Source organism: Falco naumanni, chromosome 6, assembly GCF_017639655.2.
Source record: "Falco naumanni isolate bFalNau1 chromosome 6, bFalNau1.pat, whole genome shotgun sequence".
In the NCBI taxonomy this organism is placed as follows: domain Eukaryota; kingdom Metazoa; phylum Chordata; class Aves; order Falconiformes; family Falconidae; genus Falco; species Falco naumanni.
Window position 1 is genome coordinate 63201215 of NC_054059.1, and position 26271 is coordinate 63227485.

The following is a 26271-nucleotide window of genomic DNA, read 5'->3' on the forward strand; positions in this document are numbered from 1 at the left end:
TCTTTCCGCCTCTTTGGAGAAGAAAATAGGAAAATAGAGTCACAGGTCATCACTGTTGAAGAATTTCTGTCTGTCCATTTGTATTCTAAGCACACTGACACTTGTTTTCAGAGAAGAAATAAAACAGCATCCAGTAAAAATGTCATTACAGTAACTCATTTTTGTTTGTGTGCATCTGTGTGTTGACCTCTAGTTTCAGCAAAACAGTTATGATGTATTTATATATCGTCTTTTCTAAATTTATGAGCAAGCAATTAATGTGCTACAGTGGTAGTTAAAATTAAGTATGAGCCTACAGAGTAGCTCGTCAAGTTTTGAATACTATTTCACTTGAAAGATTGCTTCAGGGTTTCAGAATTTTAACTATGTTAATTATCCAGTATTTTCTGGAGCTGAATATGCTAAATAAGTGGGTTTTCTCTGCAAGTGATTTCCTGGAGAGCAGTAGAAAATCCAGCAGAGAAAATCAAAAACTATTTGGCACTTTCGACCAAGCTGAGTTTTGGCTGGTTATTGACAGGGCAGCAGTAGCGCTACCTGCACCAACGTCACTGTTTCTGTCACCCTAAAAATGACCTGGGTTTGGTCTGTTAGGTGCTACACAAAGACAGGATATAAAAAAGCTCTTTCAAAAGAATGAATGAAATAAGACTTCAAGATTTCCAGAAGCTGGTAGAAAGCTTGCCAGTGCTAATGCTCTAGTGTCCTTCTTTTAAATAAAGGAAAGTATTAATTGAGTTCAAAATTGAGACACAATGCTGTGTGAACATGGAGTGTGTGGAAAGTGAATCAAAACCAGAGCTCCCTAGTGTCCATTGCTAGGTAATGTTGAGCTCCATTCGAGATCACTGAGTGCCTTCTTCAGCTGCTTAAATCCATTGCAGAAGAAGAGGGAGACCATGTACTCAGCTAAGACCAAATGCATTGCAAATTAAGCCCCAGAATTTATATCTTCTTTCCCTTGGTGGTTAAAGCACCTCTGATGCTTCAGAGGTGAAAACTTCACTGAGAATAATGTCATTCTGTAAATGGAGGCAGAAATCCTTACCGGCTCTTTCGAAAGTATATTTTATGTTCAGAGGCATGAAATCTAATTAACCTTATGCTATTATCTATGCTTGCACATCTACAGAATTTACTGATGGCTATAAAATTATCTTGCCACAGTATTTGACTTGCTGACCTCCTGCGGCAGTGAATTCCACTGGTTTCATATATAATGTTGCCAATGACAGTAAAATTCTGTTTCATTCTTTTGCATTATCCAGTGTGAAAAATACCACACTGCTAAAAACCAGTCCTTGTATTTGGACTTGGTATGAAAGAGAGAGAGAGAAAGAAAAACTAGAAAGGATGAGACACAGATGAATTAACTGGAAATGTTCTTCTGCCTCAGCACTAGAGCAAAATCCAAACTTGTTGAGTCTGTCAGTAAAAGGATGCTGAATGGCTCCAATAATTTATGCTGATCTAATTTGAACAAGAGAGCTGGTATTATCCCAAATCTGGATTCTTCACGCAGTGTGCAAGAGCTGATCCACACACAGAGTCAAGATATTTGCTTATTGCATGTCTGCACAGAGACGGGTGCTGGCTGGTAATCCACAAAGCCAACCTGCCTCTTCACACATAGCAAAACTTTTTATACACTTTGAAAAACTGTTTACAATTACATTTAGTCACACTTAATTTTCATAGGTTCTTACAAGCCTCATCTCCATTTAAAGGTACAGTGTTCCTTTTTTCCACCGCACATGTTCTGTGGGGAGGGGGCTTTACTAGTAGGGGGCTCTATTTGCTCGAGGGTAGACCTTGTAGTATGCTAATCAGGGTAGTTCACACCTAGTTTCAGTAATTTTCTGTTTAGTCTCATTAACCACTTAGTTCTCCTGGAGTTTATCTTGTTGTGCCCCAGCTTAACATGTTTATGGTGTCTGTTCCTTACCCCAAGGCCATGTTTTGTTAAGTGTTTGTAAGGATTTCACTAACATCCTCTGCGTTTCAAATTCTTCCTTTTTTTTTTTTTTTTTTTTTTTACGGTAGATATTTACATTTTTTCCCCTCTTTTTTTTTTTTAAAAGTAAATAATTCTTATATCACATACATCAGTGGCCCACATTTAACAGCCTCAGATTGGGCTCTTCAACAGGAATGTTTTGAATTTTCTTAGGCCCAAAGGGAAACTGCCACTAGTTTATCAAATTCATCGAGTCATCAAGTTTGATAAGCTGAGCACTTCCCTCGAGAGGCAGCCACCGTCCTGCAGATCCTGAGTTCACGGAGCTGTTTAGTAAGTGAAAGCTCAAATAGATTCTGTGCCTGGCAATTTTGAGAAGATCTGGTTCAGTCTTTGAGTTGCCTGACTCCCTCACCATCAGTATGGGGAACCTCCATACCTGATTTCCATGCGCCAAATTGCTCCGGCTGGAACCAGGTTTATAATCTTTTGCCACTCCGACGCCTCCATTGGAAGAAAAATAGCAAGTATTCTGGATCAGGAGAGACAGCACTGCTACTTGTCATTAAGTCTGTCCGGCTTTATTTTAGCTGTTTTGAAATTTGTGAAAAATACAGTTCTCTCAGATGAGTTGTTTTATGGTGGGTTTTCTCAAGAAGAATGTTTGTGGAGTTTTACTGTAGCAGTTTGAGAAATTGCCTGTTTTGGGAGAGCAACTCAGTGATATAATAGAGGTCATGTAATCTTTTTTTAAAGACTTTTATTTTAATGGAAAATATTACTCAGATAATAAAAAATATTATCATGTTGCAATGTAACAGCAAATAGTTACATTTGGGGATTCAACTACCAAGATCTGACTGCCTGCTTAGTACCACCACTGCCCAGATCTTTTTAAAGGCTAATTTTTATTGTTTAGATAGAGGAGATGAAAGGGGAGAGTAAAAAACCTGAAAGGTAAAGGGTAGAGGAAGGACTTTTAACAACATCCAATCTTTTCCCGTAGGCTAGAGGATATCTTGAGTATTTATTTACTTTTAAAGGAAACCACCCTGTTTGACAAGCTGTTGTGTTACACTGAAGGCAGTGATAACTGTCTTTTTGAGAAAAAAAGAGATAAAATTAGTTGAGATGGGTCTGGAACTGCTGTTGTGGAATCCTCTTTGCTTGAAAACAAATAACAAATACACAGAAGGAGAGGGAAGAGAAGAACAGAGCTAGCAATTGCAGCTTCTGTTTCTTATGCTTTTAACTGCCACCTCGCTGCTGCAGAAAGACTGTCTTGCCAGCCACACCACAGTCTGATCTGTACCACTGTTAAGTCAAGACATTGCTTTCTACTTCGTTTTGGGTTTGGTTTTGGGTTTTTCAATTGGCAGGTTTGCATCAGCGTTTCAATGATTCAGCATTCGTCACCAAGTCAGGCTCTTATTCAGTAGGTGGCAGATAGTAAAGGAAAAGAAGAGACTAGAAACTTGAGAAAAGAAATAACAACAGGAACTCACTGCTCATCACAACTTCTAATTAGTCTTGCAGGACTTAGCCAGAGTTTATGTGAACTCAGCAATGTCATCTGGGTTATTTCTTCGGCTCTGTCTGGACAGGCTATATCTATCTCTCAGCATCTGGATAATCAAGGAAACAGCTAGCAGGTCAGCCAGGGGGATCAAACTTACTTTGTCCAAACCATCCATTGTCCTAACGTCAGTGTCAAATTAGAGATCCCAACAAGCAGTGATGGATGGAAAAGCCATAAAGAAATAAGTAATTCTGTCCTGAAAGCAGGGTTTGAATAATATACAGTGAGTGAGTGAGGGGCCACATGCTGAGAAACCAGAATAAATCCTGAATACCTAAACAGCTATTAATGAGCATCGCCCATCTGGTATGCTAGCTGAGGCAGGGGTCCTGCAAAAAATAATAGCATGTGGCCATGTAATTTAAGAACTGTATCATAATATACATGCACAGTGAGCTCATATTAAAATTGCCTAGGCAACCTTTGTTCTTACATATCCTTAATTTTGGAGAGCATGGATCTGCAAAATTATTAATAATATTTTTCTGTAGGACTTTGGAAGCTCTGTCTACACACCAATTTAGCCTTCAGTGCAATATTGGCCTATATAATGACCAAAGTGCTGATTTGGGAGTGGAGGTGAGGGCTTATTCAAGGTTCTGTAGTAGCAAAATTTTAACTTTTTTCTTACTGCATCATTTCTCGCATACAGTGACATGAATTACAAGAAGGGAGCATTAGTAAAGTGGAAAACAGGTGAATATAAAAGAGAAGCACAAAAATGCAGGCGCAAAAGAAGAAAGTGTAAGGCACAAAATGAAGTTCACTGGGAGGATAATAAATGATTATAAGAAAATCATTGACGTAAAGATGTAATAAATGTATTTTTAAAAACTTTTCTTGCCATTCTATCTGTGCCTTGCTTATCATGTCTGGTTCAAGGTTCAGAACCTTGATCTTTCCGATTCTGATTTGCAGGGAAAACACCGAGCATCTTTTTAAGAAGAGGGAAAACACTGAAACGTTATGCCTAGAAAGCTGGTTTTCATCCCTTTTGCTCCTTTTCACTAAAAAAGCCAATTCTGGATCAGCAGCTAATAAAGTCAACACAATGGGAAGCACAGGAAAGAATTCAGGCTAGAATAGAAAAAGCATTTGAAAGAGATGACTTAAATGAGCTGGATTATCAGATCAAAATGACCAAATAAAATTAATCTCAGAATGCTTTAAAAACTGCCAAAGCAATCACAAAATAATGAGGAATGTGGGAGGTGAGGCAAGGTTCAAGAGCCCTGAGAACAGTGATCGTAGTGCCTATGCTTGCAAAGACCAGAAGGGTGGAGTTAGGAGTTACTCAGCTAAATCACAGCAAAATACCAGAATAATCAAACCATTTGCAAACAATTTAACCGTGAGCAGAATAAAATAAAAATTGAAAGATGGACACATCACATTACATTGCAAAAGGTTTCCAAGAGCGTGATTGCCTTACATGGAAAACTTACCTTAAGAGATCCCCTCTTTTTACAAATATCTCTTATTTTGCTTGCAGACTGCAGCCCCTCTGCCCCATTGACGGTCGATTTGGACCCCGCAGCCAGGACGAAATCCCACTGCGAGCTCTGCAGTTCAAGCGAGGGCTTCTCCATGAATTCCGAAAGGGCAATGCCACCAAGGAACAAATACGACTGCACAATCTGGTTCAGCAGCTCCCCAAGGCCATTATCATTGGGGTGCGGAAAGGAGGCACCCGAGCACTGCTGGAGATGCTGAACCTTCATCCCGCAGTGGTCAAAGCTTCTCAAGAGATTCACTTCTTTGACAATGATGAGAACTATGCCAAGGGGATCGAGTGGTACCGGAAAAAAATGCCTTTTTCTTACCCTCATCAAATAACAATTGAGAAAAGCCCTGCATATTTTATTACTGAGGAAGTACCTGAAAGGATTTACAAAATGAACTCATCTATCAAATTATTGATCATTGTCAGGGAACCTACCACAAGAGCTATTTCTGATTACACTCAGGTGCTGGAAGGTAAGGAAAGAAAGAACAAAACTTACTACAAATTTGAGAAGCTGGCTATTGATCCTAATACCTGCGAAGTGAACACTAAGTATAAGGCGGTGAGAACCAGCATCTACACAAAACATCTGGAGAGATGGTTAAAATACTTCCCAATCGAGCAGTTTCATATAGTGGACGGCGACCGGCTCATCACAGAACCACTGCCAGAACTCCAGCTGGTTGAGAAGTTCCTAAATCTTCCTCCAAGGATAAGTCAGTACAATTTATACTTCAATGCCACCAGAGGGTTTTACTGCTTGCGATTTAACATTGTCTTTAACAAGTGCCTGGCGGGTAGCAAGGGACGCATCCATCCAGAGGTGGACACCTCTGTCATTACCAAATTGCGCAAGTTCTTTCATCCTTTTAATCAAAAATTTTATCAGATCACTGGGAGGACATTTAACTGGCCCTAGACTAAATTTCATACCACACTTTCTGTTGCACCTGAGGCATGCAATAAATGTCTCTGCTAAAATATGCACTTTTCATAGACACGGCTATCAAAGTAACTTTTTTTCATGCATACGTGTACATATGCAGTGTGTGACCAAATATATGGTGGGATCAATTTTTTCTACAGAATAGTAACTAACATAAATTTACTGTCAGCATAGTTGTATCTTTTAAGATATAATAATAAAGGGAAAGGAGGTATTTAGGGAAATAAAGTCAGACACCGTCAAAAGGGTCAGTATTCCTCTCACTTAGTGAAGTGTTTATGTGACATACTTATTGATCTAATAAGAATGTTAGTCATGCCATTAAAATTCATGTCAAAAGTCTGTGAAGCTGTGAGCAAACATAATCTTCAGGCTATATTTGGTATGTATATTGCTAAAGGAATACTGACACTTTACACACAGTGCTGAATTTTTACAATGGGAGTGGATAGTACTATTTTCTTATTATTTGAAATTAATATCTTATCTCATACAAACAACATTGTTTCAGAGTTCCTGTGGTGAGTTTGCACTATTGTTTTATTGTACGGACCATAGTGTCACTTGTAGCATGTCAATCATGTGTCAAAAAAAGGTCAAATAATTTTTAATTCTATGCTTGTGTGTCAACAAAGCTAAACATTGTGTACATAGTGTACAATGTTTGTAAATACTGGTTTCACACTAAGTAATTCTATTTTGTAAACTGAATATGGCTATTTAATTTATTGTGAAAATTAAATTTATTGTGGTATTTAAAAATGGAATGGATTAAAATTACCTATATGTGCAATGGCTTTTCACCTTTGCTTGATGTACATCAGCGTGGTCCCTTAGCCCAGACAGATCATGTGCATGGGTATGAGAGCGCTGCACATGTAAACTTGGTTTCTAGATGGTTGAGAAAACTGATACGTGCGGTGAAGCTGAGTTTATTAAAAAACTCATCCATCTGGGAATCTGGTGTAATGCACACCTCAGAGAACATTATTGCTGTTCTGTTGCAGCAGTTTGTTATAATTAATACAGTTGCAGTAGCCCGTGAGGCTAAAGAATGACTGCAAAAGTGTACTGTAACCAGGTGCATCAAAAAAAGCAGAGCCACCATTAAAACCAAGATGACAGACAGACAAGATTAGAAGAAGAGTTATAGAGATTTCAACACCAAAAGCTGGTGATGTTCCACAAGTCAAAGAAAACAATTGTGATACCTCTGCTTTTATCTAGTAATATATGTACTTGCTCCAACCAACCAACCACAGTGTTATTACTGGTACAGATAGTCATGTTCCCATTCAGTAAGGGACAAGAAATTAGCTCAGGAAACGAGTATTTTCATGCTTTATACATTGTATGGCTCTTAAAGACTCATAAGCAAAAGTATAAAAGCAATTGAAAAATTTCCTTTAAAACAAGAAAAAAGAAAGAAAGAGAAAAAAAAACAACAAACCAACCACTTTAAAACCAACATCTAAAGATTGATGGGGACACAGATTTTGGAAGTATCCAGAACATCTGAATATTCTGAGCTACAGTATCAGAGTAGCTGGTAGTTCAGATTCTAATAAAATAAGTTTTCCCTGTGGGCTGTTTATCTTGCTCATGATTTGGAAGCGTTGGTTTTCTAAATAAGTGATTTTTAAAACTCTTGCGAGAGATTGCTGCTTGTCTCGCTGTATCTTTAATCATATGTGCTAGCACTGTGAGCAATGTGCCCTTTCTTCATGCTGCTTCAGAGCCTTGCCAACACAACACGGTAGAGCATATGTGAAATTTTCCGCAGTAGCTACAATACTACTCACTGTTTTCCTGTATGAGAGCCATTTATCCTGCCCACATCCAGACATAAAGGCGGAGATATTTAACTCATCTAATAGCAATCAATGAGGAGATTTTATCCAATTTTACATTTTCACGATCTTCAGGTGAGCAGACAGATTCCAGATGGCTTTGGGTGATACTGGCTTCATGTAGTCCTGGCTGCAAACTATGACTGAAGGCTGAAATGTATTTTCAATGAAAGGGACAAATTAGGCCAAAGTTACCTCTAAACATGAAATATGCATATTAAATTAATATCTCTCTGCACTGATCAGAAAAATCATGGAGACTGTGATCTAACTGATACACTTCCACTGAGCCTTCAGTGCAATGTCCTCAACTCTTTCTGACATTACCTAGGGAAGAGAAAATTTCAAGACTGGTTCTTAATACACAGATCCAACACACCACCCAAAGCACACTGCTAGGTTAATGGGGGTTTTGCTGCAGTATTCATAACCAGTTTGAGAAGTTCTGACCTTATGGTATTTACCTTTTCGGGAGCAATTTGTGAATAATTCATTGCAACCTCCTTGCTTTGCTTTCCAAATCCTGAGTGAATAATTTCTATTCAAATTGATCATGACTGTTCAGACTGGGAAGAGCACTCTTAGCTGGAGTTTATGATTGCAGAGTGATGCACAGCTATATGAAGTTGCAGCTGTTAACTTCCAGTATTCAAGTTCTCTGAAGACTTGCATCTTTCATATTTTCTGTACTGTCAAATAGCAGTCTTCACAGCTTTGATAAATGTCTGGATAAAAAACTGCTAATATTTCTGTGCGTTTTTATCAGATTGTCCCAGCTGCTATTTAAACTACATAGAACAACAGTTTGCAGCATAAAAGAATATCAGAGATTCAATTGAAATTGTATTTTCAGAAATCAGTATATAAGTATATAAAGGACTGGCATTTGGAGATCAATGATTCATTTAACAGTAACCCACTACACTGCCTTTTCTTAAGGAAAGCAGAATAAGCATGATGAAAATGTATTTGCCTATTTTAATGGACTTTTTCCTTTGGTTTTTTTTTCCTGTTTTTCTTTTTTTGCCATGATGTCTAAGCGTACAAGAGAGATGTTTTTGGCAACATATTTCATTATAGTACTCCAAGATTTTTAAGAGGCAACGATCACAAACTGAAACACAGGAGGCACCATCTGAACAGCAGGAAACTTTTTTACTGTGAGGCTGACAAAGAGCTGGCACAGGTTGTCCAGAAAGGTTGCAGAGTCTCCATCACTGGAGATATTCAAAAGCTATCTGAACACAGTTCTGAGCAACTGGCTCTTGGTGGTCCTGCTTAAGCAGGGGGTTGGACCCCCCTTCCAACCTCAACCACTCTGTGATCCTTGTGAAAGTCTCCCTCTACTATTAATGTTCTTCTTCAGTATTACCCATTAGTTCAGCATTGCACTGACCACAAAGGTCCAAGCTCAGTGCCACAAGCCAGTCCAATCCCTGTTCAAACCCAAACTGTGGAAGCACTACTGTGCATGTTTACTCCCTGGCTAGCTGACCTAACTCATGTTGGGAGCCCGTGCAACTTACTGGAACCCTCTATTATTGGAGAAGGTGAGGAAGTAACTTAAAGAAATCTTTCTTTTTCCCATTCTGGATGACCTCAGCTATGATGTTGAGTGGCAGAAGGTATAGTAATTCAAGGTCCATAGCAGGTAAACTTCCAGAAAAAAGAATTTAGTGAAGCTCTTTTCAAGAAGCTCACAGTAAACAATGTCTCTTGCATGGCATTGTCTACAGCAAGACTGTAAAGTACACCAATAAACTTGAGGAATAGAGCCATTAAAGTTTGTTCGCATATGCCTATTATTTAAATTCTCTGCAGTTCCAAATTACATTATCAGCTACTTACAGTAGACACATGCCTTAGGGATATACCCAGAACATGTGGACTGCTTAGTGAATGCAAAAGATTCATGTCTGAATGTACGTGATAAAGATTTAACTTATATTGCTTCTCCTTTTTGATTTGAGTTATATTAAAACCAAAGTGTAGATCGTAATTTGAAGAAAACCGAAGAAAAAGTTCAAGCAACCCACAAACACATGACAATAAAAATTTAGAGAAACTTAATTTCCCTGTCCTCAATATAGGTTCCTTGATACTAATGAGACTTGTTGAGATCATTACTTAGCAAGCTAGAACTATTTTATTCTAACAATTAAATGTTAGCAACAGTGACAGAATAAAGCTCCTATAAAGTTGATGGTTTGTATGAAGCTTTCAAATGATGCTTTTGTAATAGACAAGACTTTACTACTTCAATGCTCACAGACCTATGGTGTTAAGCTTAAAGATTTCATGCATTTGAGGCCTTTCTAAATTCCACAATTCTGCTTCCAGATATTTTCAATTTAATGGAATAAAGTTATTATTAAAGTGGAGTACCTAAATTCCACAGTGAAGTCATTGCATCCAGTTATTTTGCAGACATGATTTCACACATGCAACTGGTTTATCTCCATGCAGTAGGGTTGAGTGCTCTAACAAAAGGTGTTTGCTTGCAGTTTAACTGATATATCTCATTGAAGTTCCAGCAATAACATATAACTGAAATGAATTATCTGCTTCTCTGGAGAAGGCTAAAGACAGAGCCATCACTGGAAGGGATTTTTAATACCCACTTGAAAAAGTTCAAGGCCCAGTTCCTCCTAAAGCAGCTAATCATCCAGAATCATTGCTTGTTAACAACAGCCTTACAAATCACTGCTGCTGGTTTTGGTACAATGACTGAGAAACCCACAGTGACCATCAAGTTCATGAATAACCCTTCTTCATGAAGAAAAGGTCAGCAGTTGAATGTTACAGGGAGTGGTATCGCTGCTTTCATTTAAAATGGGATAAAATGCTCTTTCTTTTCTGTGCAAAAATAACTTCAGAAGCCAGATTTGTAGGAGCCTACAATCCCACAGTAGTTTAAGTCAACCTAGCTGATGCCTGCCAAGGTCCCAACCTCCCAGCCCACACAATGTGTTCTTTCCCTCTCCTTTGCACTGACTCATGTTTACTCCTTCCACATGGAGCTGCTTCAGTTCACTATGCCAGCAGAAGACTAACCTGTCCTAAAAAGGTGAGTAACATCACTAAAGCTTTACTGGGTCAGAGCAAAGGTCTTTTCAAAGCAGGATCTGTCAGTAGAAGTGGCCAATAGTTAATCCTTCAGGAAGTACATAAAGACAAGGGAAGCATGAAGACATTCACAGGCTTCAATGGTTTGCAGTCATCAGATGTCTCCAGTGAGAGAGGGTGGTCTTCAGATGTAGCAGCACTGAGTGCCCTCCTCTTCGATGCACTTAGCCAGAAATCCCTTGAACCCACTGACAAAGCGTTTCTGAGCTGCACTCTAAACTCTCCTATGCTATCAATTTGCAAGAAATGAATCAGAGAAGTTTGGGTAGTACTTCTAAAATCAGATAATGAATATAATGATACGGTAATAGTAGTTTTATTTTCCCTCCTAACTCACTTTGAAAATGCTATGGTTTGTTCTATTAAATTATTCTCAATTACTCTTATAAAAAACACTTGCTACACTATTTCAAACTTATTGGAGATCCCTCACCAAACTTGGTCCTCAGATTTGTAAAAGACTGCAGATGCAGAATAAATTATGGCAAATTTTACTTTCTAAAGAGCTTGTTTGCAAAGGAAAGGACTTCGTATAAATGCTTTAAAGAGAATTTAATGCTAATATCAGACTTTGATACAGTCCTTTGATACAGTACACATACCATACATATATAGTACATATACTGTACATGTAATACACAGCAAACCATAAGACATGACAAGGAAACAATGCCACTTCAGATGTCAGACATTTTTTGTTATTGTACCTGTCAACTCCAAGGACCCCAACTGGCTACTGAGCTGCAGTTCTACTTCAGTGTCACTGTTTGGAGTCTATAGCGTAAGGTTTACTTCACAGAGGAGAAAAAAAATACTTTAAAACCTTAACAACATAGATCTAGTGAGTCTTAGATTGCTTTATAAGGACTTGATTTTGTTACTGAAGGCTCATGCATGTTACTGAAATAGTGATGTATCCAGGCTAACAATCATCACTACCTATAAGTTGATTTTTCCTTTGTTTATGAATTTCTTTGAGGAGATGCTTTATGTGTGATATTCATAGAATCCTAGAATGGTTTGGGTTGGAAGGGACCTTAAAGATCATCTAGTTATAACTCCCCTGCCATGGGCAGGGACACCTTCCACTAGACCAGGTTGCTCAAAAATCCATCCAACCTGGCCTTGAACACTTCCCATAGCATTCTTCTACCAGCTAATCAGCTCTGGCTAATCTGTTCTTTAAAGCCTGATTTACCTTCTGACAACTTTGAGACAGACATAATAAAGCATACAACTACCATTATTTACATCAATAGAGAAAGGATTTTCAATTCTTTCTGCAATAGTGCACCGATGAAAGAGTCAAGCCCTTAGAGAACATCCATGTGCTATCAGTCTGTATACCAGTCTTTTCTCAGCGCTTGAATTGCCAAGTGCAAGGAAAGACAGAAAAGACTAGAATGCTGTCATCCATCTGCTGCACCATGCTTAGCTTATGGTAAATAAGATTACCTGCTTCTTTGAGATCCCTATTACAACAGGCAGTAGCATGACTTGAGGAGCTGATGTTGACCAAGCTACCTGACTCTTTTTAGTTTATATCTAGCTTACTTTCAGTTCAGCTTTGCCTCCATTCAACTTTATATCAGTTGAAAGATCTCTCACATGGTGCACAGTGATCCACAGCTCTCCCTGAAATGTGTGTCTTGTGAGACAGAAAAAGAAATATCAGCAGAGGCTGTCACAGTCTTTGCCACTGTGGCTGCAGAGAAAGATTGTGGCACAATGAATTTAATTCTGCTGATGTCCTTGTGATTCCTAGCTGATTCCCTCTAACAACTCTCAAAATAATCTCCCCTCAGCAGCAGCGGTCACTACTTTAGAAGGTTAATGCTTCTGTTAAAATGTCCTGATTATTGATCAGGATTCAGGCAAAATACGACACATCTATATTGTGAACAGATAGCAGTCCTTTGATACAGTACATATACTGTACATGTAATACACAGCAAATCATAAGACATGACAAGGAAACAATGCCACTTCAAAACATCTAATGTTACGCCTCAGGCTGATTAAATAAACAAAAAGGAATATGACAGACTCATGCACATCTTACTCCTGGCCTTAATTGCAAACAACTGTTTTGTAATGTATGAGGCCTTTGCCATCCAATTCCTTGGTTGATTTTCTACTGATGAAAGACTTTCCACTTCATTGAACTGTGAAGGTATCGTTTCTATTCCAAACCCATGGAGACAGAAGAATTAATTTACAATTCCCTACTATATGAAAAAAGTGATAGGCATTTCATAAGAGGTGGGACTAGCAGCAGCACTATTACTAACTTCATCTTCAGAAAATTGCTCCAGCTGTTACAAGCTCCTCAATGTAGCTCCACTAGTAATATAGCTTTACAGGAACAGAAAAAAAGTCTTTTTACTTTGGGGATGGCTCTGGTGCATCACAGTGCCTCGCAAAGAAACAGCCCAGACCTAAAGGGTTGGTGAAGCAAAACTGTAATTTGTCTCAAAAAAGGAAAAGCACCACATTTGCTATTCATTGAAAGGGCCAGCCTGCATCAAGAAGATAAAGGAAATATGTAATTTTTTTATTTTTCTTTTAAGTGAATGGTAAGGCCAGTCTTCTAAGAGGTAGCCACAGGTCATTAGCATTGCTGCCAGCTGTAATTAGCAACACATACCCCATACAACAGGCAGTTACTGTTACACCTTTAGGCTCATTTAAATCACTTTGCTCTGAAGGCCCACAGGATTAACTGGAGGAGAAACTTGCACTCTGTGCTGATTAGGGAAAAAGTCTGACTGTTTCCATCCTGGAGTCTAAAATTGCCACCTGCACCCATTCAGTCTGCCCTGGCACAGTGGCCTGCCATTCTATCCACTGACAACAAAAGGGGAACAAGTACAGCTACTTACACAAGTTCATTTATATTTAAGATCCAGTAATATTTCATTTTGCAAAACTACACAGGCTTTATTTTAAAATGTTGAAAATTGACATTGAGTATTTCACAGCTGTCATGTTCACTTCCACTTTTGACACTTAGATATTAAAAGAGATCCAGAATATAGCTACTCGGAGATCTTATCAAGCCTTGGAGCTACCTGAACACTCCAGATCTCTACTTTTACTCCATTTTAATGGATTAGAATAGCAATGACACAAAATGCTAAGTTACTTGATAAATAAAAGTATTAGCAATTCATTTTTATATTGCATAAAAGAGTAGAAACAATCAAAAGAGTAGGATATAATTGTAGGTACCTTCTCTTCCTGTTTGTTAGCCTACAAGGCTCTTCCTGCCAGCTTTCTTGTCAACCTCAAAAGTGCGCTGAGCTACATCCAAGGGCTGTTTCTAATTGCACCATGGCTAGGATATTCTTTGAATATATGAGATAAGCATTCAAATTCTCCCAAGCTGAGGAAACTCTGCAGTGTAAGGTAGCCATTTTGTGGGACAAGTACAAAACAGAACTGCTGGCAAAGCAAGGCTGTAGGTTATGTACTATGAATATTTTCTAGGCTTGCTCAGCACCAGCTGATCTTGTACAGCCTCCACAGGAAGCCTAATGGATGAATGCCACGAGGTCTTGGAGAGGTAAGAGGCTATACTCATATTTCTGGCATGGACTGTAGTGGTTGCTGAATCATTAGAAAGCACTATCCTTACTGATGGTAAAGGCAACCCAGCACCTACTCCGGGATTACAAATTCTGCAAGTTGGTTACAAAGTTCAGACATTGCAAAAATGATCCCCAGTTACCCCAAATGTCTCGCAGTGACACCCTTGAACTAGAAAATCCCATGTGTGAAACGATGCTCTAGGTCTGCAATTTAGCAGCCAATTTAAAACCATCTAAGCTTATGAACACCATACCAGCCTGCACAGTGAAACCAACACTAGCTCTGTTTCCAGAAGACAGATGAGACCAGGTACTCTGCAGTATTTCATCTTTGAACAGTGAATTACAGGGCTGATATTATAAGTGTTCACATGGTATGGGGAAAACTAAGTACTCTGACTAGTTTGGTCAAACAGTCAAGTGGCAGAATTGCTCTATCAGCCACCAAGCGATCTTCAAACCTATTCAAACACATTATGGAAACAGAGTTTGTTTGAGGAACACTGGTGATCTCATTTAATTTCCTTTATGGTTCCTTATTAGTTACAATTCAGCAGATCTGATGTCCTTTCAACTTGCACAGCTTTTTGGGTAATCAAGCTGAAGGTGTAGTAGCACTTTATATTCCATTAATTCCAGTTTTTCTGCTGCAGCTTTTTGGAAGCACACTCTGAGAATCTAGAAGGAGCTCATTTTCTACCACAGAAAGAGAAGTCAAATCCAAGACAGAGGTAGAGCCCACAGGAATGAAATACCACTGCCTTTAATTTAAGAGGCCCTGTCAGCCACACCTATAGCAAAATCAGTGGGAGACAGCTCTGTAAAACCAAACCTAATAATCCTGTAGAAAGAAGAGGAAAGCTTCAGGTGTGAAAAAGAGGGGAGCATCACAGCTACTGGAGCCATTGTTCAAAATAACATAACCTCAAAGACAGGTCAGAGCTATGCAGTAAACATGCTTTGTCTATATTTATTTTGGTCCTGGCATACCCAGCCAGTGTATCCCAGCCAGACTGGGAAAGCTCCATCGGTGTTACGCTGCCATGCCCTGAGTATGGTTAGGTAATTTACAGAAACCTCTCTAGGGGACTGACACAACACCCCTGGGAGCACATGTGCACCTGTTCTCCTCCTCCTCTGCCTTTCCTGTCCCTTCACCTTCCCGCTCTGAATCCTGCATCATTAGGCTCCCCATAATTTCTACTAAAAGGAAACACAAATCTAGAATAATGACTAACCCAATGTCTCCCATGTGGGTAATTGTGGATAGTGCTGACTGGTACCCAACGGGTGAAATCAGGGAAGCCCTTGAGCCAAATACAGCTCATAAACCGCCTCTGTGCAGCTCCCAGGGTTGGGCTGTGCTTTCCAGCTGGCAGAAAGGCTTGGATTTGCTGAGAAAACCCAAATCTGAAGTGGGGGCAAAGCAAGCTTGCTGATGCACTCCAGCTCATCACTCAGTAAAGATCTATGCTTCTGAGGAGGCTGCTCTCGTCTTCTTAGGGATGTAAGGCAGGTCTCTCCCTTGCTATATAACCTTTTTATATCTGTACATGCAGAGCAAGCCTTATTCTAAAGCTTTCATATACAGCTGCTCTTTCCTAGTGTCTGGAGGTCATCATCATGTCAGCTCTTTCCACCTGGGAGACAGACACTTGGCACGAGCCTTCTCTCAGTCTGTCCCTAAGGCTGTTTAAAAAATCTCTTATCTTGGTAAGACTTCTGTTTGTTTGTTTGTTCACATATATTGTTGTGGATTTGCATTAGGGAAGGGGTTCTGTGACTTTTGTGTGCTGGATTTATGTCCTTTTGTAAAACAGTAGGTATGTAATTGCTCAGACTTCTCACATGAGAGAAATCTTGCCCTTGCTCTGGGTTTCTGGCTTGACGATTCACCAAATTTCCAAGGGGGCAGAAAGGGTAGCTCTATATGTCAACCCAAAGGTCCTATGAGCATGACTGACAAAGGTTATTACTCTCCTAATCAAAATATAGGAGAAATTAACCACTTAAAAAGGAGCTAATTCCAGTTGTCAGCTCAATGTTTCAAATTAAGAGAGATGTCTGCATACATTTTGAGCTACTCTAAAGCAGGCATTGCCAAGCTATGACTCCTGACCCACAAGAATTTTTCTCAGGGACAGTTCATGCATGCCTTTCAGGCCACGATTATGTTATTACTCCAAGACAGGGAATGCTGTTAGGCTGCAGGGTGCAAGGGAACTTGCAAAAGTTGTGGATGAGAAATCGAATGCACTAAGCTAGCCAACTTGAATAGTCCAAATGAGTCATTGCTATAACCCTGCAGTTTGACTCTTGGAAGGATAAACAGTTTCTGTATCTCAGAAAAAAAGCCTTACAAAAAAACTTGGAGGAAACAAAAATGATAGACAAAAGAAACTGGTTTCTTTGGAAGGAAAGAATACATTGAAGCAAGAACAGATTAATTTGACAAGAAATAGGAATAAAAATCTGTGGCTTTAAGTATGAAAAAAATTATACTGAAGAGAGGAAAAAATAATTAAACAAATCAGTTGCCATATGTGAGGGCCCAACATAAAAGATGGAAATAAGCAAAACCATTTAATGTCAGTTAAAGTATTTAAGAGAAATCCAAAAGGCTTTTACAGCTACATCGAAGAAGAAAATAATAGAGAAAATAACATGATAAATAAACCAGGACATATATTCCCTAATGAATGGAAAAATACCAAAGAAAGATTTGAAAATGAAGTTTAATACAAAACATAAGAACTAAAATAAACTGAAGACATATACTGTAGCTTGCATTTTCCGATATTTTTTTTCTCCAGGTCTATACCTTTGCTATGTAGATTATGCACCCCTACATAATCCTGAGTGTCTGTGCCAGATTTGTGCTATCTGACGAGCTGGCTGAATTCTGTCCTTATGGCTGTGTGAATGAGGGCAGAGGCCCACCAGCACAACTATTCTTTTCCAGTTAGGAACACAGGACTCCGCAAAAGCCTCATTCCTTCTTATTATAAATAAGAAAACATCCACCTGAAGTGGACATGTTCAGTTTAATACCAGGCGTTTGGGTTTGTTTTTTTTTTATTTTCCTTCTATTTTCCAGCTGAAACTAGGACATCCTTCTATAAGTCAAACTTGCAAAGGATCCTCTTGCTCAGCTGAGTGCCACAGCTCAGCTGCGAGAGCTGGGCTTCCTCCCCTGCTCCCAGCAACATCCCAAACCTTCCTGCCCTCAGCTGTCCTCCAGCAGAGAGACCAAAAAGGATCTCCCACCAGCTGGATACTTAGGCTTGAATTTCCTTAGCTTGTGGAATCTGAAGTCTTGGTCTCCACCTGCAGCTCTCACCATCAGGGTTTCATAGAAAAGGTGAGCTTGGCAGCGCTAAGCACAGGTCTCTCTGAAATAGCACCTGCCTCCTGTTTTTCTGCACTTACAGTGCTGCCAAACTGGGTTCATAATTAGGTCACTTTAAGCTGTTACAAAGGCCAGTAGTCCTAATTCTGAAGAACTATTACAGCTGTAATTCTAATACTAAAAACAAGAACACAACAACAGCCATAATAATGAGAATTTAAGAGCTGGATTATCCAACAGAGCCAGCGGAGAGACCTCTTTGCTCATTGCTCAGAAGCAGAGATGTTAGTTTTCTATTCAAAAGCCAGAGACATTAACTAAGATGAAAATCCATAAGCAATAGGACAAGCTATGGAGCAAGACAGCATAACCCACAAACTAAAAAAAAAAAGTAATAATAATAAAGATTTCAAACTATGATCTTATTCTCAAACCCCGCTGCAGAAAAGCACTGTAATGCTTTAGGATAGGCAGAAACTTGTTTGACCCATTACATGCCACGGAACTTCAGATCATCCCTTGTCATGTAAACTTGAATACTTTGAAAGTCAGAATTTCAGTTAGCAACAGAAATCCTAATAATAGTAGCTGTGATGGGGTGCTGCTGTGGATCTGCTTCAAGCCACCAAATCTACCTAAAGAAAAGGATGGATGTCTCCTTAAAAATCTGTCCAAAAATTATAAGACAAAGTAGCACCACAGCTTATGATTTTGTCCAAGGGCATTTCTGCTGGAAAGCTCATCAAATTGAACATAACTTTAGTGGTGCATCTTTTTAATATGATATTTTAAATACACTATTATTTAATAATTAATTACATTTTTAAACACAGAAAGTTCAATGGCTCCATAATATTTAATATTTTAGCAACATTGATGAATATAGAAGTCTTTCCCTGATCATTTCCAGGTATCATAAATATTGGTGAGAGAATTAATGATTGGGAAGTCAGCTGCTATCACCCAATGATTGCATTTTATTGTCATTTTGACAAAAAATACATCATTGGTTCATTGAACCTGACAAAAAAAAAAATCAAGATCAGTTTCCATGCAGAATTGCTCCATCAGTGTCAAGACCATTTACATTATGTCTCCTTCAATACTACTGTCCCTCCTTCTAATATTGTTATCAAATAGTGCACAAGTCCCTTTTGTGTCATCTGCAGGATGAATTATCAGGATGCAAGGTAGTATTCATAGCTGCCTGGGGGTTACTATATTTCTGTTCTTTTGCAAATGTCTTCAGCATACGATATATCTCCACTGTGCACAGCAGTTATGATGACAAGGCTGGGATTTCTAAACATCTGGTAGCTCAGCTGGTTTAAGACACAACAACTCCATTTGACACACTGGATATCCGGAAGCTCCAGCCTGATGGCCAGGACCCTTAAATCATTCCTAGGTCAAAATTGCTTTTAGTGGGTTGAAATTTTTAGGCAAAAAAAATTTGCACATGCTCTAGAAGAATAGCAAGTTCATCTGTGTCATGAAGCAGCCTCAGAATTTATCCCACAGAGCACATGAAAGAAGTTTGTTTGACAGCCACATTGACTGAAAGCTGCTGTGAATAGCACCAAATTGCCAAGAGCAGCATGAATTTCTCTACAGTTACAATAAGTGCTGGACAAAGCAGGACAAGAGAAGAGAGACTGATCTAGTCTTCATGCCTTGTTCAGTCCTTTGCTTTTCAGCTGGTTCATGTGACAGGGTCTCCTGTTCATAGAGGAGAAGACTAAGTTCTCAAACATTTTATTTCAGTAAAATGACCCAGGAATACAGGCATAAGCTGTCATAGCCAAGGTTTCTAAAGGTAGTAGTAGTTACTAGCTGGTGAAAATTTTAGTGGTATTTAAAAAAAAAATAAATCACTGAATCAAAGTTCAGCAGAGACCCCTGAAGAATGGAAATGGACCAGTTTAATGTCATAATTAAGACAAAATCCTATGAGTATTCCAGAGATTATAGACCAGTTAGTCTAACTTCTTTTTCAGTAAAGCATTAGGTACCACTTTTTAGAGATCAGATAGGAACACTTTAAAAAAAGGAAAATGTCTTTATTTAAGGGTAGGTAGCCTTTCTGAAGGGAAGCATAATCATGTTTCACTTATTACTTTTCTAAGAGGCAGTTGACTCCCATTAATCTTGAGTAGATCAAAAGGATACAGACAGCATAATTAAAATTTCAGTGAGTGCGTAACCAAGTTTCACAGTGGAAGTGAAGGGCTAAGAGTTGTGAGAAAAAAGGAAGAAATTTGTTTGGTGTTAATGCAGTATAAGCTTTTGGCAGCAATGATATTTCTATGAATATCCGTATGGGTTTGCCTATTTAAAGCTAGAAAACAAACTGTTCCACAAGATTAGTATTAGTGACTGTTTCTAAATTGCAAATGAAAACATAGGAAGACTATTTTTACACTTGGCTTTCCCACTTTCAAGAATACGTTTTATAACTTAGAGAAAACATCAACAAAAATCTCAAGCAGCAAGTCAGCAGCTGAAAAGCAAGATATTTATGGAAGTACACACAAATATGAATTTATAACTTTAGGCATTCAGGCTAGAAATTACTGGCTTTTAAGAAACATGTATGATCTGGTAAAAAGGAAGGCTCATCTTACTATTAAGACTCTGCCTGAAAATGCAGGCGTGATGGGTTGAATTTCTGGCTCTGCCTCACTCTCCCTCAATGACCTTTGGCAGGTCACTTGTGTCTCAGTTTCTTCTCAACAAAGTGGGAATCATGTTTCTGTGCTATGCAGAGGTTGTACCAGGTAAATTCATTACCATCTGAGCCTGACAATGCACAGCAATAAGGAACAAATAAATCAGACATGTATCAGAGAAGTCGGTGACTACAAAAATCTGTGTTAGCGTGACAGAAAAACAAATTCACAAATATGTTTTATATTTTTTTTTCCCTTGACATTTAGAGTTTCTGGACTTTTACCAAACTTCAAAATGCCTTCAAGCTTCAGTAGCTTAGCTTCAGCCTGATAAGGTAGCAGATGCCACATGAGACAAGGCACCTGTTTTGCACCCTTGCCACATTAGGTAATTATGTGCAAAACAACTTAGATGTGCAATCCCTAAAAGTCAAACCATTGCCTCTATCAACACCTTGAGCTACTCATGGAGGCAGTGAGAGTGTGCTGAATGCATTTACAGTGAAGTATACCTCCTCAATGAAATGTGTGTGTACAAGTGTGCCTGCATCTGTTCCTGTGTGAACTACAGATCCATAGATACAATATTTTTTCCTCCAGAAACTGCTGGATAGAGCAGGAACAGAAAGCTCATGTTTGTGTGAATGAATTAGAGCCAGATGGTGAAATATTATAAACTGAAAAGTTCATAAGGTCAAACAGACATATGGCTGAAATGCCAAAATGTCACATCAGGTCAGAAAAGGTCACCACAAAAAGAGATACACAAGAGTATTTCTGCTACTTTGCAAAACAGATAGGAAAGAGATAATGATCCATCACTGATATCTTCTGCTTTCTGTTCTTACAGGTCCCAAACTGCAACCAGCTCTAGTCAATACCATTGATTTAGCTAGTGGGCGTGACTGACTGGGACAGCTCATACCTCGGAACGGAAATGATAATACAACATTTTATTTTTTAGCTGAGGATTTACACTCCTGCTAAGTCTGTGGCAATCTCAACTTTTCTTCTCATCAGTTTGTTTCACCAGTGTCAACTCTTCAGGCACTTGTCTATCAAACACCTTTGGCCTCCTGGCAGTAGCATGACATTAAGCTACACAAGTGTCATGATCCCCTCTGCAGGTGGTTCTGCCTTAAGAATTTAGGAACATATTCTTGCAGTCTCAGTCACCGTGGTCAGTGCTTTAGAAGAATCAGATTTGAAGAGTATCAGGGTCAAGAGAAACTCCATTGGTACTTAAGGGTCTCTTTCCCATCAGGTTTCCTTTCCATGTGTAATTGCAAATGCAATAGTTTCTTTCTATGGTAACTCTATTACATCTGTAGTTCGGGAATATAAAGTTTTCCTGTCTGCAACTAAGAACCTGAAAATTTTGGTGATATCAAAGGCTTTATGGCTCCTCCAAAGCACAGATAATTTGGTCATTATTATACCATTTAAAGCAGGTAACTTGAACCTAAGCAACAAATCAAGGTGATATATAAAAAAAACAAAAACATGAATGAAGTAAATTTGGAAAACAGAAGATAATTATTAGCAAAAGAACATGCAGAATGCTATTCTGTGTACTATTATATGTACTAACCAGCTGTTTCTGCTCATCTTTGAGCAGCATGTTAATACATGCTAAACCTGAAGATTGGCAGCAGTCATAACATGTGGAAAAACAGCTCAAATACTTTTCAGAAGTCTTTTGTGAGGCAACAAGTGTGTATTTTCATGAGGAAATTACCAATCCACAGAAAGAATATATATGTATACTGAAAGTAAAGCAAAGAAACATTTACAGTTTTCATATTTACACATTTAAATTTACTTTGTACAATATGCCTAATGAACCATACATCTGCGGAGAAAAGGAACAGCTCTGTCGCTATCTTTTCTTTCCATTTGATTTATGTTTGTTTGTAGTGACGCTACATTCCTAATTGCTAGGTTTATTGTTTATTGATTTTTACTATTATTGGGCTCTACATACACACAGGAATTCATGGTCCAGAGATTTTTACTAACCGTGCAGTGAGAACTGTACACAAAGACTTTTGTCATCAAAGTCAATGAAATACCAAGGAGGTAGGGTGAGGTTCTAGGTGCAGTTAGCATTCGGGGACTGAAAGTGCGCACAAGTAGGGTTATGAAAGTATAGTCATACAGAACCATGGAAAGTAAGCTGCAATCTTGTCCATGCTGTAGATGTACCATAGGATAAAAGCTCACAGATTTCTGAATGCTGTAGCCAGCCCTACTAGTGTGAACACTTAGTCAGCATTGACCTGGTATCTCATCTCCCAGCCTTCACCGCAGATAGCTGGGACCAGAGTAGTTCTAGCTTTGCACTGTAAGAACTGTAACACTGTCATCACAGAATCATTTCATATTTTTACTTACAGAATGTTGTCAAGAAACTTTTCCATTCTGTTACAGTTGTGCAAAGAAATGTCCTAGGCCTGTAAAATGTCTCCCCAGTATAACTACTCTCAGGAGCATGGTCATCAAGATCTTTCATTAAAACTTGCTACTTTCAATGGCACTCACGTTACTTTTCCAATAACCTGCACAAAAAACATTCAGGATTTTGAGGTTGGAGAAGACTAACTTCTCATTTTTTACAGCCTAGTCATGAAATGAAAACATCTCAGAGAGGTTCACAAGTGAAGAACACAAAAAGGTTTAGGTTACTGATAATAAAGTCTTCAAAAGTTGGATCATGCACCTACTTAAGATGATAGTTATGCAGCAAGCTAGACAAGCAATTTATCACTTCAGAGTTGTTTGTCAAGGAAATAACTGATGCCAGGAAATACTGAAAAATGTGAAAGAGCACCAGGTTCAGTAAGATACATCCTCTACAGGCAACATTCTATCTTTGTGTGACATAAAGGGCAGAAATCAGAAAAAGTCATAGGAAAAGGTGAAAAACAACTAATATAGACTAAGTACCATTTAAATACAGTTTAAGGAAATAATAAACGATTATACACTTATACTTGATTTAATTTAGATTCTAGAAGTCTAAAGAATAAGATTGGTATGAATACAATAATAGGCACATCAAGAATCCATTAGAAGGAAAACAACCTGCTGAGCACTATGGCTGCGTCTACCAGTAACCTAATCAGGGTCAGGTCTTAGCCTAGAGCACTGCCTCAGCATGGTCCATATTGCTAGCACTCCTCATGGCAAGGCAGTGACTTGTGGCAACAAGTGCTCTCCAGATATTTTATTTATTAGTATATATGTAGCCTATAGTACTGAAGCATACAGAAAAGCTAGCATATGCTAAAGTTAAGATGTGTCACATATACAACTAAGGACACTCTCAGCCTTTTTTTCAGGTCTAAGCCAAAAGGATTCTCCCTTCACTTTTGCTAACTGTAACTTTGCCACTTTACATACCTTAACAGACAAAGTAGAGAGGTCTCAGCCTTCTCCTATGCTCCAGACACAAGAGCCTGTTGGCCATGCCCAACGGGAACACCAGAAGCCTCTTTATAATTAAGCGTAGTTCAACATAAAACAGATGGAAGAGCTAATGGAAGGAGCTGCTTTGAAGATGGAAAAAGAAGAATGGTGGAGCCATCCCATGCTGAAAAAATGGGATAAGCAGCGATAAGGTTACCTTCATTCAATACCAGGCATACTCACAGAGGTGTGAGCCACTTTGTCCCAGCTCATGAGCTTCAGCACTTTACTGAGACACAAATAAAGCCTAGAAACAGGCTGCTATTACTTACTCAATGCAAAACATCAAGCCCAGACAGATACAGATCAGTCTGGGACTATAAAGCCTACACAAAGCCGTCTTTGAGGTTTCCATTTCAATTAACACTATGCTGTCCCTCTTCTTGTCAACACAGGCAATATCCAACACACTTTGAGTGTATGCTGTCCCTCAGTTGCTGCATGGGTACAACTGACAGCACTGACTGTCACCAAGACTCAAGTTCTGAGAAGAAATGTCTGCATTCAAAACCCTTGCAGGACCTTGGCAGCGACCATTGCCATGACTGCAGCAAGCAGCAGATGATAAATTGTTCTCCTTCAGGCAGTGGCTTCTGCTCCTGCTGAGCTTTGGCTGGCAGGAGGAAGCAAGCTGCAGTGTTGTCCAGAGGGGAAATTCTTGCTGTAGTAGGGGGCAGCTTGCTCTATCATGAACTTCACAAATCCAGTAGGAGCTGGAAACTGCTGCCCCAGCTACACATGGTGCTTGTGAAAGGCCGCCATTGAGCAGGTGGGTAGCTTTTGATTTGTGCATAGGGAAGTGAGCATTTTGCTTTTCTTTTGCTCTTCATTTTGGGCACACTTGCCTGAGAGGCAAGATTCATGACAGTAGGCAGCTCTGTAAGTCTGGCCTGTTTCAGCTCAGCAGCCTTCCTCCACCCTTTGTGACAAAGCCTTCTTCATCACGGTGAAGAAAGTCTGTGTTTGATGATATGCTCTGCAATGGAAGAACGGTGGTAAAGTGCATCTTTAGACTGACTGCCTTATCGCTGAACAACCCTTTCACATTTGTATATGGAAAGCAAATGAAAATGGATAAAAGAGTAACACAGCATATTCAGGTTGTTACGAGATAAGTCAATCTTGTTGCTTTTATTCACCTAGGAATATGTATATCTTAAAGAAATAAAGATTCTTTCCAGCTTTACTGAACCTCATTGATGCCTAAAGCCTGTCAAAAACAGTATTCTAGCAACCATGTGACAAACAAAGGTCATAAAATTATTTACATACCTGCTGTTTCTGTTTTATTGCAGAAGATGTAGAGACAAGTCAACAGTATGATGGCTCATGGCTTTCTTATCCAAACACTAGGTTTTGTTATTTTGAAATACAAGATAACTGCCGCAGCACTCTCCAAACTACCAGCTGCAACAAAGTCTTTTACCATCTCAGACCAACACACTCTTCATGTCAGCCCCTCTATTGCCTTCACTGCATCTCTCCTCAGCCAGGGCACATGTTCTCTCCCTTCCCTCTGCTTCTTCCTCTTCTTCTTCCTCCTCTCCTCTCCCCTTCTCTTCCTCAGCTGCTCTCTCTTTGTTGGCTCTCAACCACTTAACTTAACCAGCCATACCTGCATCATATCTACATGGGCCAACTTGCTGCCCCTGAAGCCAGCCCACAGTTGTATATTATCAATGCTAATTAACCCAGCTTCATTCCTCTACAGATAACAAGGACAGGAATCCCTGAGGTCTCAATTTTCAGCAAATTAGCCTCTTCCAAAGCATAAAAGGCAAAACTGATGCCCAGGCACACCTGTGAGGGTAATCTATTTCCATTTCAAAGGCAGTAAGATTTTTTTTTAAAAATCTTAAATGTCAATAATTTTGTAGCAGTTAACTCTTAAAGTGCAATTATATTTCCATATTAATTCCATATTAAAATGAACCTTAAATTAGAAAAACACACAAACAAACAAAAAAAAGCAAGGGGGGGTGTGTGTGTGATCTCTCTCATTGAAAGAGAAAGATGTTCCAGGAAGAAAAATCACAGCTGGAAGATCCTACCTTACTGTAAGAACCTCTGAACCTGCAGATTAAAATGCAGTACTACACTCAAAAAGATCAGGGTTAGTACTCCATACAGAATTTGTAGCACTTTTGCATCATTTTCTCAAAGGCTGAGATTAACAATACTCCTTAAAATATAAAATATTTAACTGATTTATCTTTGTGTTTCATAAAATAAT

At 39.0% G+C, this 26271-nt stretch overlaps 1 protein-coding gene across 3 annotated transcripts in view; it reads left to right on the top strand.

Annotated features, from left to right (window-relative positions):
- HS3ST5 (heparan sulfate-glucosamine 3-sulfotransferase 5) overlaps window positions 1-6779 on the top strand; it is a 195618-nt gene extending 188839 nt beyond the window's left edge. For all 3 annotated transcript variants that reach the window (XM_040599479.1, XM_040599478.1, XM_040599480.1), the window contains one exon: window positions 5029-6779. In XM_040599479.1, the coding sequence (XP_040455413.1) occupies window positions 5029-5959 (931 nt within the window). In that variant the 3' untranslated portion in view covers window positions 5960-6779. The remainder of the gene's footprint in view (window positions 1-5028) is intronic.
- Window positions 6780-26271: the final 19492 nt, after the last annotated feature.